The sequence below is a fragment of the Anolis sagrei genome, chromosome 2 (assembly GCF_037176765.1).
Source record: "Anolis sagrei isolate rAnoSag1 chromosome 2, rAnoSag1.mat, whole genome shotgun sequence".
Taxonomy (NCBI): Eukaryota; Metazoa; Chordata; class Lepidosauria; order Squamata; family Dactyloidae; genus Anolis; species Anolis sagrei.
Window position 1 is genome coordinate 82,687,891 of NC_090022.1, and position 15,000 is coordinate 82,702,890.

The 15,000-nt window shown below is 39.6% G+C and overlaps 1 protein-coding gene across 7 annotated transcripts in view; it reads right to left on the reverse strand.

Moving 5' to 3' along the window:
* GRIA1 (glutamate ionotropic receptor AMPA type subunit 1) overlaps nucleotides 1–15,000 on the reverse strand; it is a 280,772-nt gene that overhangs the window by 18,476 nt on the left and 247,296 nt on the right. For all 7 annotated transcript variants that reach the window (XM_060765501.2, XM_060765502.2, XM_060765500.2 and 4 more), the window contains 2 exons: nucleotides 9,527–9,725; nucleotides 7,425–7,672 (listed from right to left, as the gene is read on the reverse strand). In XM_060765501.2, coding sequence (XP_060621484.1) covers nucleotides 7,425–7,672; nucleotides 9,527–9,725 — 447 coding nt within the window. The remainder of the gene's footprint in view (nucleotides 1–7,424; nucleotides 7,673–9,526; nucleotides 9,726–15,000) is intronic.

The window sequence follows — 15,000 nt, forward strand, 5'->3', positions numbered from 1 at the left end:
GCGGTCTAGTTCAACCTAGGTTTTGAATGCTGACTGGAGAAAGACAGAAAAGGTGATAACTAAAGGGCAGAGATTGCTATTCCTGTGGTATTCATCTCTTTATTACCCAGGCATTACCCAGTGATTAACAGATTATTAAATGAAATTGTCCAAATTGGAACAGCTGAGGGATATGTGAAAATCATTGAACAATAGTTTTTGGCCAGGTATCCCTTTTCAGGCATGCCTACTTCACAAAGTTGTTATGAGGACATAATAGGGGTGAGGGGTGGGTGAGAAAGTTGTATGTTGCATGAATTCCTTGAACAAATGGTTGGGTATAATTTTAATCCATAACATCAGTAATCGCTGCAATACATTTCACAGTGGGATGTGACTTTCCTGTAGAGTCCGAGGGAACTGTCGGCAGTTCAGGATGCCAAACAATGAAAATATGAGATTTATTTTAAACCCCACTGGTTGAAAGTTGATTTACCCAGACACAATTGAAGCATGTCTGAGATAGTATCTTCCTTTATCTGTGAAATCAGCTGTGGAGGCCTGCCTTCCGATTCTATAATCCTCTAGTGGAAAATGGAAAGAGCAAAAGGTGTAGCTTTTTGGTCATGGAAAATGGTATTCTGTAGCTCATTAATGTTGATAGCAGTATGCTATTATGATTTTAGGACAATAGTATATCTCTGCCTATTTATATATATATCGTGTGTGTGTGTGTGTGTATGAGAGAGAGAGAAAGGAAGAGAGAGAAGTGGGATTTGGTATTCATGGTTGGAAGAGCTAAAGAAGTAGTATCTCAAAGAATGCTACTTCTTTGACACCTTCCCAGAAAGAAAGTTCAGTTCCAATTGCCAGGTGTCTTGGAGTGACTGTGAAGTGGAGCAAACACTGTTCCCATCCAAGAATCAAACAGATGCTTGTAGGACAAGATACAACTTGGACAAGTTTCTTTTTTTGATAATGATGATAATTACTACTGTTGTTACTACTGCTACAGGGTATAAAAGGTAAAGGTAGTCCCCTGACATTGAGTCCAGTCACGCCTGACTCTGGGGTGTGGTGCTCATCTCCATTTCTAAGCCGAAGAGCCAGCGTTGTCCATAGACACCTCCAAGGTCATGTGGCTGGCATGACTACATGGAGTGCTGTTACCTTCCCGCCGGAGCAGTACCTATTGATCTACTCACATTTGCATGTTTTCGAACTGCTAGGTTGGCAGAAGCTAGGGCTGATAGCGGAAGCTTACGCCACTCCCTGGAATCGCACCTGCAACCTTTCGGTCAACAAGCTCAGCAGCTCAGCGCTTTAACCCACTGCACCTCCGGGGACTCCTACCACAGTGTATATACCCTTGCAATTAACATTAAGACAAGTTAAACAAGAAAATACCCATATTTACACAATGTGCCATTGAATCTAATGTGCCATTGAATCTAACGCATACCTCCATTTTCAAAACCTTGAAACCAAAAAAATATTTGCTGGCAAAAGTAACACACAGTGGCAAAATGTGCACTCTGTAATTTGGCCAATAAGGCCACAAGGAGAGGCAGGTAAGAAATAAACAACAACAACAACAACAACAACAACAACAACAATTAGTTCCCAGGTCAGAACTTAATTAATTAATTGACTGTTTGATTTTATATATAGGACCAGAATGCATATCTATATGCTCTCGTTTGGGGCAAGATGTTTCAAAACAATTGACAGTTTTGGGGTGGCATTCTTTCTCGTCAAAAATAAAAAAATTTCTACTGATGGCACTAACCAGAATTGACCCATTGAATTAATGGGATCAATGATATTTTGTTTCATCATTTCACAGCATTCAACAATGGGCTTACTCCAGATAAATCCCTTCCCTGTTCAGCAGTTTGGATATAGTTCCAATGACACAAACATTGCTTATGCACTTGGATTCCTTATATGAGCTATTCTTGAATACTGAGCATGTAAACAGTGTAATACACAGAGATTATTCTTTCTATGTTCTAAAGCGGAAAAACGCCTCATTTGTTTAGCACTCTAAGAAGATGTAGTTATCAGTGAACATGAAAGAATATTTTAATGCCTGCGTGGGAATATATGGCGTTATAATGCTGAGCAAATCCTTTGTTGTTCTGTAAGTACGGATCACTCTGCTACACTGCCACGTTGTTTGTTCCATGGCATTTCTCCTCCCTAAGAGACTAAATTGAAAGTAATTGATTCTCTTTCGCTGTTCATATAGCATTTTCCAGGATCCGACAGTCACAGAATTCTTTATGAAAAACAGAGTTGGCTGGCACATTTCCTCTGATGTATGTGAGTTTTTAATGTTTGACAGGGAACATTTTATTCATTTAAATGACTTGGAATAATTGCCATACAAGTTTATTAGACCTCCAGAGAGCATTGCTTAAAGGTTACAACATCAAAAAGCAAAGCTTATTGCAAAATAGATGTCTACCTCTTCCCCAATTTCGTTTTACTTATTTAACATAAATGTGCACTGTGTTTCTGTGTGTGTGGAGGTATTAATCAGAAATCTTGTACCATATTTGTTTAACATATTGAGCTCATACTGAAATCCTGTAATTTGAAAATGTCACGCATATATACCTCCCCCACCCCAACTTGAGTGTTTTGGGGAGATAGAGTGGAATATAAATAAAGTGTTGTTGTTGTTGTTGTTGTTGTTCCATATTGGACAGGTAGGCATTTCCACTTCTCTCCAGGATAAATTACTCTTTCAATGTGTGTTAGTAAACCTGATTGTTAGTGAAGAAGGTTCAAAATGAAGTGTAATCTTTAAAACCTGATTATAATTCACCAGCAGATGCTGCCTTGTTTGCTGAGAGTGGGCTTTTTTTTGCTGCCTCTCTCTTGCTCACAGTACCCCAAAGCTTTCTTGACTAGGTCAGGCTGTGGTAAGAAGCCACAGAAAGAAGAGATGAACTAAGGGAGAGGCTTCCTCTTGAAGGAAAAGTTGAAGAGGCAGTAGCTGCTGCCGCTTCTGCTACTGCTTCTCTAGGTCTATGAAGTCCGAAGGAGAGTAAAAAAAAATGAAGTATCCTCCTCCATGTCTTCATATCTGCTTCCCTGAAGCACCAGGTTGTGAATATGCATAACTGATCAACTACATTTATTGGCATACATGCATGTTTGCTGCCCCAACTAGGGATACACTTTTTTGCCCATTTTCTTCTCAAATGAAGCAACAAATAATTTTAGCCATTTTTTTCTTGCAGTTTTCAGAGACTTTCTGCAGTTTGAGATTTATCCCATGCCAAGTCCATGCAAAAGATTTCTAAGTAGAAAATGCAAGGGGAAAATGGCTAGAATTATTTGTTTTGTGAACAATACAACCAGGTGCACATTTACTATACAATAAGTTCCAAAGAGTAATAATTCTCATTAGCCTGAGTTTCTTTTTGTCTGATTACCTGAGAATTTTTTAAATTATTTTTAATAACATGTTTGAACCTTTGCCTCATTCCTAGCCCCAACCTTCCTACTGTGTGTATCTCTCAGTGAGCCCATGGCCTGCTTGGTATTGTTCCTCAGCAACTTCTCTGAAATATAGTAGTGCTAGGGCAACATACGTAGCCAGTTGCAGCTGCTTTTCCAATCACATAAGAGTAAGGGGAAGAAATTCTGGAACCCAATGTTGTTTCCATAGTATCCAGGTCTATGAATGCTTCCATAGTGTTCCTGCACCTGCCTCCTAGCAATGTTTGCCAGTAAACATCAGCCATTCTCTTCAACTCCACCAGCTGCTCTTTGGAAATGAATGAATGTGATAACCTCAGTAAAATAAATGCAATGGAGAATCATTGCATGAGTTGCCAATCTTAACTAGAGAGAGGCATATTTGTAGTTTGAAACTGTCTGATTGGGAACATTCACATATGATGCAAAGGCTACTTCTTACTTGTTCCCCTGGAGTAGCTCTTGATCATTATTGCTCCTATGAAAGTTAAGGGGAAGACTTTGCAATGTGTGTGAACATTCTGGACAATGTAAATTCAGGGTTTACAGTACAACTCTGACTAAAAGAAGAACTATGGCTGCAGTCTTTATTTACCTAAAGAGCAAATCCTACTGAACACTGTGGGATCTACCTGTCAGCAAACACCATAGGATTGTGATGTGCTTGTGATCTGATGAATGCACTGTATGAATTACTAAGAGAGGTAAGAAGAGCAGCCTGGAATGATGCAGAGATGAGGAGTAAGATGAGCTATTGTAAGAGCAGGAATTTACCAGCTGAGTCAAAAATGTATTGCATAGACCAAAGTAAAAATTTTGACCTAGCCAGTGATAATTCCCAACCACTCTTTGATAATTTTAGTTTCTGTCATATGTGAATCTCCAGTCTAGTTTATACAAGACTGATGCTCTATTTCAACCTCTACCAACATTAACTGTAGCCTTTGCCCTATTGACTATACTGCAGTTCTGTGGCATGGCCTGCATGATTGTTTGTATGGTCTTGCTTGTATGGGCTTCAGTTTGTTCACTTCCACTTGGAAGCTTTTCCAGTAATTTTTTACTCCCTAACATTTAAATCTCACATTACAATAGGATACCACAGTGGGTCGTTTAACATAAACAAGCTAGCATTTTGAGAAGGATGCAAAGACAGCAATGAACTTTCTAAAAACACTAGTGGGATTCTGCCCAGTTGGTCTGTCATATCTGCAGAATCACTTCAAAATATACATCCTTTACGCAACTGATTCTGATCCCATTGACTTCAACAGCCAAATTTCTGCTGACTTGGATGGAAACAAGATCAAAGTCCAGCAGTTCTGTCAGTCATAGAACAGAATGCATTTCCTGGATAGATCTCCACATTGGAGAGAAATGCCACATGGCAACTAGAGAGCATATTGTATTAGTCTAATAACTACAATGATGACAAACAAAAAACATCATGGGACAGAAAACTAGGACCATGTGTTCCAAAGAAGCACCATGAGACCAAATGGAAAAACAAAGTGTTCTCCTTGGCTGTTTCTACTGAACTAGAAAGTCAATTAAGAACAAACGTTTCTATCCTGTCCCTGGAACCCCACCCCAAAGGAAAGATAACACTTGATTTTTGGGCTTTTGAATTTTTTCAAAACAGAATTATCACTGTTGCTTCAATATATTTAATAATCTTCCCTCAAAAACTGGAACAGCAGGATTTTTTTTAAAAAAAACCCAGATTTCAACATAAGCACATATATTTTCTCAGCAAATTGTGCTATTTGTTAATACAAGGTTCATATTAACAAAGGAAACTGTCTTTTGCCATTTTTGTTAGAAAATCTTTTCATATTTGTGATATTATTGTTAGTATCTGTAGAACAGAGCTTGGAATTAACTAGCAAATTAATCCATTATCAATTCATTAGATATCCAAGGTACTTTCAGAATGTCAGGTGTTTCCAGAATGAAATGAAAGTATTTCCTCTTCATGGAGGAGAAGTGGAACCTTTCACCCCTATTGATAATATTCTTGATTAACTTATGTTATATATTCACTATTTTCCTGTTAAATTGCAATGAATAAGCTAACCTGGATCTAGAAAAGAGTGAACTTGTTAGACACTCAATTATTAAAATTTGAGATCAACAGATTTTATTCAGGATCCTGTGCTCCTGTATGTGAAACCTGTGTTCTACTAATGGCTTTTTGCAGCCATATTGTTTGTTTGGGATTGAGAAGGTAGAAAGAATGCAGTGATTCAGTTGTGTCAAAAAATGTTCTACATATTCTACATGACTCTCAAAACAATTCTATTTAAGGACTTCATCAGACAGGCAGATGAAAGCAGAGGGAAACATCAGACAGCATGGGACAGCAGAGTGAACTTTTTTACTCTGTCCCCTCCCATCCAGGCCTGTCGGTTGCCATCCCATGCCCTTTCCCCCATCAGGTCAGTCTCCCCTGTGTTTCTCCGCTTTATGCCATGAGGAGTCAGACTGTGTCTGATAAGGTCCTAAGCCTCTACTGCTTTGATTCACTGACTATATACAGCTGCCTAGTTATTTTACTTATGGTGGATCTGTATGCTCTACTTGAAAAAAACCCAACATAAGCATTCCCCATTTACCTTTAACAAAGAAGACCTATAAAAGGTGAGTGAATGATACATATTGGTGGGCATGGAAGGAAAATAGAAAAGGAATTGTTGCCTCTAATAAAGTAGACTTAAGTCTGTGAAAGACTATGCTACCAACTTCTCCTCTCAGTCTCAAAGACGCTACACAATCCCTTTGCACACTGATTGACACTGACATGGACATGTCTTAGAATGAAAGAGATTGTGAAATAAGATATCATTCTTTTAAACAGCCTTTCCCAACTGACATTTTCCAGATATGGCTTAACTCCTACCATTTTGAGACAACAGTCACATTTTAGGATTTATAGTCCAGGTTGGAAAAAACCAAAGGAAAGTGACCACATAAGGAGAAAAAAGAGCATATCTGAAGAAGTCAACAACAAAAACTCTAAGGTCAACAGTGGCAGAACCCATGCCATTCTCATTGCCTGGCTCAACACTAATATTTTAAGTTAATTAATGATAACTCAATAATCATTTGAATTATTAGTGTTTGTGGCAGTGGATTAATTTCCCAAGTTTAACATTCAACATTGTCAAATTAATGTTCAAATCTACCATTCCAAGCTCTGCTATAGAGTGAGAACTGTGCATAGATGAGAGTTTGCAATACAATTTCTGTAACCATGATCAATGCATTCATATATTATTGTTTCCTTTCCCCTTTAAATAGCCTGTGCTGAGCTTGTACTGTGAGGCTGTTTATTTTATTTTATCTTTGTGACTAGTGTCTGGGGCTAAGGCACTCTTTCATCTATGTCACTTTGCCCCTATTCACTTTGCTAACCTGGCCCTGCCGGTTGCTAAGGGCAACTGGCTTATTTATTGCAGAGCTAAAAGGAAAACACTTAGCTTTTCCATTTATTTGTCCTATACAGATTTGCATCTTTTTGTTCAGACAAGCACATACCGAAAGACTTTTAACACTAGAATCCTTTTTAAGTTTCAGTCTAAACAAGGGCTTAAAATATACATTGCAGAACCGTCATGCATCACAGAACAAGCGGAGTTGCTTCAAAGTAATGCCTTATCAGTAGCCACTATGATCATAGTCTCTGTGGTTTATATGCAGTAGCATCCACATTAATAGAAAATAGAATATAGGGAATGAGACTACTGCATGAAGCAGTCCTTCGAGATCTGGTCACTCCTTTGAGCCTTAAGCAGCCTAGTAATTTACTTTGGGACACATCAACACTTCACTTCACCCCCCCCCTCCCCCCAGTTTCAGTATTTCTGTTGTGACCAGTGAGACTGATGCTACATTTGTGGATGGATTCATTCCATGGGCTGCAGAAAAAGGAGCAATGCATTCACTCTACCTACCTCAGTGGTGAACCTTTTGGCGTTGCAATGCCATAGCCTTTGGAATCCAAGTTACCTCCCACCTTCATGGTGTCACATGGCTTTCTCTGTTCAATGTACTCATTCATGGTAGACTCTAGCAGGTAGGCATACTTCCCTTTGGATCTCCTCACACGTTTCATCCCCTCTTCTGTTGTCGGCACGAAAACAGAGGGCTCAGCTGACTTCATGTACGTCCACATCTTCTCAAAAACCGCTATTTTAGATCTCTGTCCAGAATAGCATAAATCCACTGCTCTTAGCATGTATTAATACACAGAGCAGAGATTCATACACCAAGGAAGACACACATTTGCTGGGCTGTGTGCCTACATGCTACATAAATATGTGTCCCTACACATTGATAAAGAGAGAAAATACTGAAGATTGAAGGCTGGTTTGCAGAGGTGAACAGTCTCCACACAAACCCTATCAGCTATTGCTTGGCATGTAGAGAGAGACTTGCATGAATTGGCACTACTCTGATATAGTTCTGCTGCAATTTTGGTGATCACAATGGGATATTTTATGGAACAAAAACTACTATGGATGGAAAAGGAAATATATGAGAAAGTAATGTTTAGCATGAAATGCATTCAGTCTACCTACCTACCTAAGGTTAAGATTGTTCGGGGAGGCCCTGCTCTCAGTCCTACCTCCTTCACAGGCACGACTGGTGGCAGGCCCGTAGCCAGGATTTTGTTTCGGGGGGGGGGGGGGGGCTGAATTTGGTTCGGGGGGGGGGGGGGCTGAGTCTGAGTGAAAGAGGGTCTACCCTAGCAAACCTTTTGTATCGTTACCCCAATACCCCCATGCATATGGGATATATTGAGCATGGTGATCAGATCATGATATGATTAAACCTAACAGTCTAAATAATGTACCAGTAAGGCCTTCTCACGGACCACCCTGAGAATTTCGGGGGAGGGGGCTGAAGCCCCCAAGCCCCCACCCCCGGCTACATGCCTGACTGGTGGGGACGAGAGACAGGGCCTTCTCAGTGGTGGCCCCTCATCTATGGAGCTCCCTCCCCAATGAAATCAGATCAGCCCCTTCTCTCCTTACCTTCAGGAAAAAAAAACTTAAGACATGGCTCTGAGACCAATCTTTTGACAAGTAATTGGAGCATTGCAATAAGTGGTCAAGAATCAATGTGACTGACAAATAGAATGGCCTTGGACTATGTTTTGGATGGTGTGATTTTACTTGATGTTTTAATAATTCAGGTTTTAATTGTAGGTTTTTAATTGTAATTGTTTGTTTGATATTTGTGTAAGGCATCAAATTGTTGCCTGTTGTAAGGACGCCTTGAGTCCCCTCCTGGGTGAGAAAGGCGGGATACAAATAGAGTAAATAAATAAATAAATAAATAATGAAATATAACAGTTGAGGCCCAGTCCTAGTATAAATCCTAAATTCTAGCCCTCTGTTGAAGCACTAACTCAGTGTCAGTGCACATGTTAGGTAGGCAAAGATCCAATCTATAGAATCTCCAGTATTTTGTAGTATCTCTACTGTTGACTCAAAGTGGAAGTCTCTGTATATCTTTTCCAGACTGATTATATGTTTCTATTGCCAGGCTGGAAAAGATATTCAGAGACCTGCACTTTGAGTCAACAATAGACCTGAACTTTGAATAAGCACTTTTTAAAATCTTGGATTTGTAATCACAAAGAGCAACGGAATGTAATTATTTCAGTTGTATTCTATGAAGGAGTAAATGGGCTAGATGAAACATAAGAGAGAGATGAGAAATAGAGGACACTGCACTACTAGAAGACTTTGTTCTTTTGGAACCCTTGCTACACAAACCCCATTTGACTGTAACATCAGTGTACTTACATACAGTAAATGATGCCATTAAATTACAGAGTTAACAAAGTACTTATTATTCTCTAAACCTGAACTGCAAGTCACAGGGTAATTACTTTTAATGCTGCTCACTGTAATTACTCAGTAGTCTGTGAAAGTATATAATTACTCTGAGTTTCTAGGGTATTAAGAGTATCTTGTAGAACCCTGTGTGTGTTGGGCTAGTATGAGTTTTTGCTTTGTATATTGAAGTCAGAACTAATTTCTCTTACCCTAAAGAATTCTTTAGTTGAACCAGCATCTAGAGTTCCATAAGCAATCTCTGTTTGCTTGGCCAAGTCTTCAGCACTCTCTATGGGAGACACCATTCTCTCTACAGTCAAGAATGCGGCTAGATTGGCCGTGTAAGACGAGATGATGATCAGGGTGAAAAACCACCAGACCCCACCAACTATGCGACCAGACAAGGATCTGCAGGAAAAAGAAAACAGAGGGAATGAGTTGAATTTTGAAAAAAAAAGGCATTGCTAAAGTATAGACTACAGTCCACAGAACTCTGCTCTGGCACAAGCACAAATGCATGGATAGGTAACTTGTTGAACTGCTGACATATCACAGGTTGCCCCCAGCGGTCAAGTGAAATGCATTTGGTGTGCTGCTTATCCAGACTTCGGTAAAGCTGTAAAATAAATTTTTGCCTATAGTTGCATTTAAAAAGAAGAGGTATTTTGCCATCTTCTAGTTATCACTGGTTTACAACTTCTAATATTCTTCACCAGCAGCTGCACTGGCTAAGGATGTTGGGAACTGCAACTGAAGAACCTCTGGAGAACTGTATTAAATTCTACCAATCCAGAGCAGTATTTCTATATTATGCCTTATTTAGGATGTGGAGGTGACTCTTCAGTAACTACTATTCCATACTATGGGCTGTTTGCATGCACACCTCTGCGCACATACAAACTCCTTTTGTGTGTCTTCTATAAGGATTAGTGGAAGACAGTGGCTTCCATGGCAGGGTTGAAGTCAAGCTACTCTGAGCTATCCAAGGTGCTGAGTTTTATTCCTTACTAATAAATTTGACATTTTGGGTGGTTTGTTTAAAGTCTGGACTAACATCCAGAATGGATTCACCATATCATTAATGTGATAGCCATTGATCACCACTGCCAAAGGTTCCAGTTTATGGTAGCATGGCATAGGGATGTATGCAGTTGCCTTTTAATCCTTGCAAGTGAGGCCAGCTCATTTTCACAATTCTCTCAGTGGAGAATGTGTGTGTGTGTTTGCACAATATTCACCTAATAGTTGTCCATCCTAAAACATTTCGAGAAACTGTTCTGCACAGAAATTCATAGAATCATAGAATCAAAGAGTTGGAAGAGACCTCATGGGCCATCCAGTCCAACCCCCTGCCAAGAAGCAGGAATATTGCATTCAAATCACCCCTGACAAATGGCCATCCAGTCTCTGCTGGATTGATTCATTCTTTTTGTGTGAAAATGTTTTTTTCCAGACAGTCATTTGTTTTTACTGCAATCCTGTATGAAAAATCCATGTGGCTTTTCTGCATGTATATGGACAATACTGTGTTGTTTATAGATAGCCCTGTGTGTTTTTTTTGTGCAAAAATATTGAGTGTGTGCACATGCACAAAAAATAGTAACCTTACACAAAAGGGGGTTACTTGGAAATGGAGGTTAGAATCCTGTGTAGACTTTATGTATGTGTAAGTGCTGAAGTTAAGAATACTTTGAATTTTGGTGTGACCTCCACCCCATGAATCCCATTTATAAAGTAGGAGCCACTGAGATTGATGTGACCCATTTCACCCTTTCTCAGGAAAAAGTTGGATGTCATTTCCATTCCCTCCTTTGACCAATCCCCATTGTGGTAGGTAGGAAGAGTCATAATTCCCCCTCACATCAGAGATCACTAGTACAGTGAACAAGAAGTGGGTGGAAATAGCAATGAGACACATCCCAAGCAAGTAGGAATAGATCCCCATCAAAGGCAGCAACAGCTGACTGTTAAATGAGATTGCAGGACTTTCACAGTTCCCACATAAAGGCTATGTAAGGACTGCGAATATGGAATAGTCACAAGTGTGTAACTGCAAATTACACATTTGCAACTGTGATTCTGGGCCTATTTTCACCCCTTCAAAATATATGGTTTGGATAAAATTCCATATATATTGCTACTCTACTCAAAATAATTCCAAAAGTAAGAACGTCGCCTGAAAGCTGTGTCAGATTGTTGTTGCTGCTACTGTGTTCCTTCAAGTTGTTTCTGACTTATGGCAACCCCAAGGCATCCCTATCACAGAATTTTCTTGGCCAGAGGTGTTCAGAAGGGATTTACTCTTGGCTTCCTTTGAGGCTGAGAAAGTATGACTTGCCCAAGGTCACCCAGTGGGTTTCCAATGGGGATTTTAATCCCAGTCCATAGAGTTATAGCCCAATGCACTAATGACTATACCATGTCATCTCTCTTGCAAAAAATTCTTATTACTGTGTCATTCTTCTCAACTAGGTTTCCTGACACCTGGGAAACCAACATTTCAGTCAGAAAATGAATAACAGTGGGAATTCTTTTCATCTCTAATGTGGGGACCAATAACACAGTGACCTTCAATCTGTATAAAGAGAGACTTCAAACAAATAATATCTACTTGGTGTATCAACAATAGATGAAAGAAAGAAAATAAATGTCAGGATAAACTGACTGGACTTTCCCTAATGATTTTATGTATACTGAAAGTGGACTACAATGCAAAGAAGATTACCATGAGAGCAGTGAAAAATGAGGCTAGAATATGGCATGATGGAGTGGCCAGCTCTGCTTCTCAGCACTGCCAGCATGCTGCCAGCATGGAGTCCATCAAATGAGGCAATGCTACTTCCTAAGGAAGGGTGTCCCTGGGCTCCCTGCTGGCAGCATGCTAGCAGTGCGGAGAAGCAGAGCCCAAAGGAGTCAAGAAGCTGGGGAGGAAGGAGGAGGAAGACAGGGACAGCATGCAAACATTGTGGGATGGGATCCCACAACCAACGGCAGTAAGGGAACAAATCAGTACACTGCCCCACAATTTCCCCTGGTGTTCCCCAGCTTCTCAACCTCCATGTGATGAAGTTCTTAGTCCAGTCCTTTTTAAAGGTAGTAACAGGATAGCTCTAGTTATGCGTCAAACAGAGGCTGGATGGCCATTTGTTGTGAGTACTTTAATTGTGTATTTCTGCATAGCAGAATAGGTTTGGACTGGGTGGTCCTTGTGGTTGCTTCCAACTCTATATTTCTATTATTCTGAGGAAAGAGTTGTGCTTTTTTAAAATGCAAGAACCACTTTTCAGAATCTACGTCAGTGGAAGTATCGTGAACAAAAAGATCTCTCTACCCCCATTTCTATCACCTAATGTCTGTGATTTTGCAATTGGAAAATCATATCCTGTTCAAGTTACCCTTGTTGGAGAAAAGTACAAATTATAGAAAGTATCAAAAGAAAGGGGTGGTGTAACCCAGCCATTTTGCCAATTATCTAGGTCAAGATGAACGACAAATGTAGCCTTTAAAGAGTTCTGCTATGCAATTTGCATGGATAAGCGAAATGAAACTAGCTCATGTATGCATTCTGCTCTTCCAGCTCCGTGATTCTGGTGGGCTGACCAACATTTCAAAAAATGAATAAGCATGTCTAGTATTACACATTTATGTGTCATCTTTCACCTTGTGTTGCCCTTCCTTAAATTGTAAAGTAGTTGCAAAATGAGCATCTGATGGAGAGAGAGTTGTTGCAGTGTCTATTCAGAAATAAGTTGTATGAAATTCAATGAGACCCTTCTAATGTCAAGAATTCTGACTACAGGCAGTCCCTGAGGTACACACATCCAACTTACAAACAATTAGTTAAGAATGGGGGTGAGACAACAGGAAGGGAGAGAAATCTATCCCTAGGAAAGGAAGTCCACTCCTGGAAGAGGTATCATGGGGAAAAGGTCCCTCAACTCAAGCTTTGTCACCAATCCTTGTTTCCACAACAAGCCAAATGTTTCAAAATGCAATTATCACAGGGACAGAAAGTGAGGTGAAATCTTATGAACAGGGGCTCAGACAGCAAAAACAAACACCACAGGGCCACTAATACTTTCCCATGTTATTCAAACCATCCCCATCCATCCCTCTATCTCTCTATTCTGTGGGTTTGTTCAAATTCAACTTAAGAACAAACCTACAGAACCTTTCTTGTTCGTAACTTGGGGACTGACTTTATGGCTGGATTCCCCCCAACTCCAGAGGCTACTTATGACAGGGGAGTTACTTACTTATGATAAGGAGAGTTACTTATGGCTATAACTCCCCTTCTTTGAATAGAATGGTGAAAGGGGAGAGCTTTGTTTGTCCCAAGAGAACCTGAAAGAAGCACTGACTCCATTTACTCTTTCCACTGTGCTGCTGCTTCTGGACTTTTTGAATGCCTGGTTGCGAAAATAACATCCAGAGTAGAGGGGGTTGTTGTTCTCAACTTATCTATGGGTCATATCCAAATCCATAATTTTGGCCTCAAAATCTGTCCTCACCATATAGAGGACAACATGTACACCAGTATATAAAGCGGTGGTTCTCAACATGGGGGTCCCCGGGTGTTTTGGCCTACAAGTCCCAGAAATCCCAGCCAGTTTACCAGCAGTTAGGATTTCTGGGGGTTGAAGGCCAAAACATCTGGGGACCCAGAGATAGAGAACCACTGATATAAAGTATTATTTATTTTCCAGCAGAATAATGAAATATTCAACATTCAAGGGACCCTGCCAAGAAAAACAGTAATTCATTATCTGCACTTTGCAAAGCCTGTGGGGGGCATTATTCTTTGGATGTCTATAGAATATAGATGGTTTTGTTTGTTTATTTGCACAGAAAACATCTTTGAGCTCCACATGAAAAATATGAAGATTTAAATCTGAAGTTCAAACTCAACTAAATCATTTAATCATGCGCCTTTGATTATATAATCTTATGATCTTTTGGATGTGAGAATTAGGAGGATACTAGATTTATCCTTAGGCTCAGAAGATTTATCCTTAGTCTCAGAAGAAACTGAAGGTATGTTTCTCCCTTGTAACTATGTAATGACTTCATTAACACATTAACCATTTTATATCCTGGAAGACCATTTATTGATTTATTTTATCCCATCGTTCTCTCAATCTAGGGATTCAAGGTGGCTATTTGAATGTCTTCTTCCTAAATGTGACAAAAGAAAGTCTGTTACAGAAACTGCATCTATTTTTATTTTTTTTGCAAATGGCAAAAATAAGAGTTAAAATGTTGCCTAATCAAAATCTTGCTTTTGCTGCACTGCAGTTTTTTATATGCTTATTGGTTTTGATTTGGAGTTCTATTTTCAGGTCTGTTGCCTGAATCAATATTTCACCTACCCATTTAGAATAAAATAACTTGTCAGGTAAAGCTGGAAGATTGAGCAAAGAGGTGGTATCAGATAAATACCAAATGTGCCTAGTGGCAAACCCATCCATAATAAATCGGCACCTTTTCACTTTTTTTGAAATGGTGCAAATGAAAAGCCATCACCTTGGTATAGATGTGGTCTGCCCCTAAACGAGAATGATTTGATTTTTTTTTGAACATACATGCAATTACAGTTTATCTCCTTCAAAACAGGCTCCTTATGATCGAATACAGTGATTTCAGCATTGCTGCCACTCTTCATAGTAGTGTAGCACTTAAGATG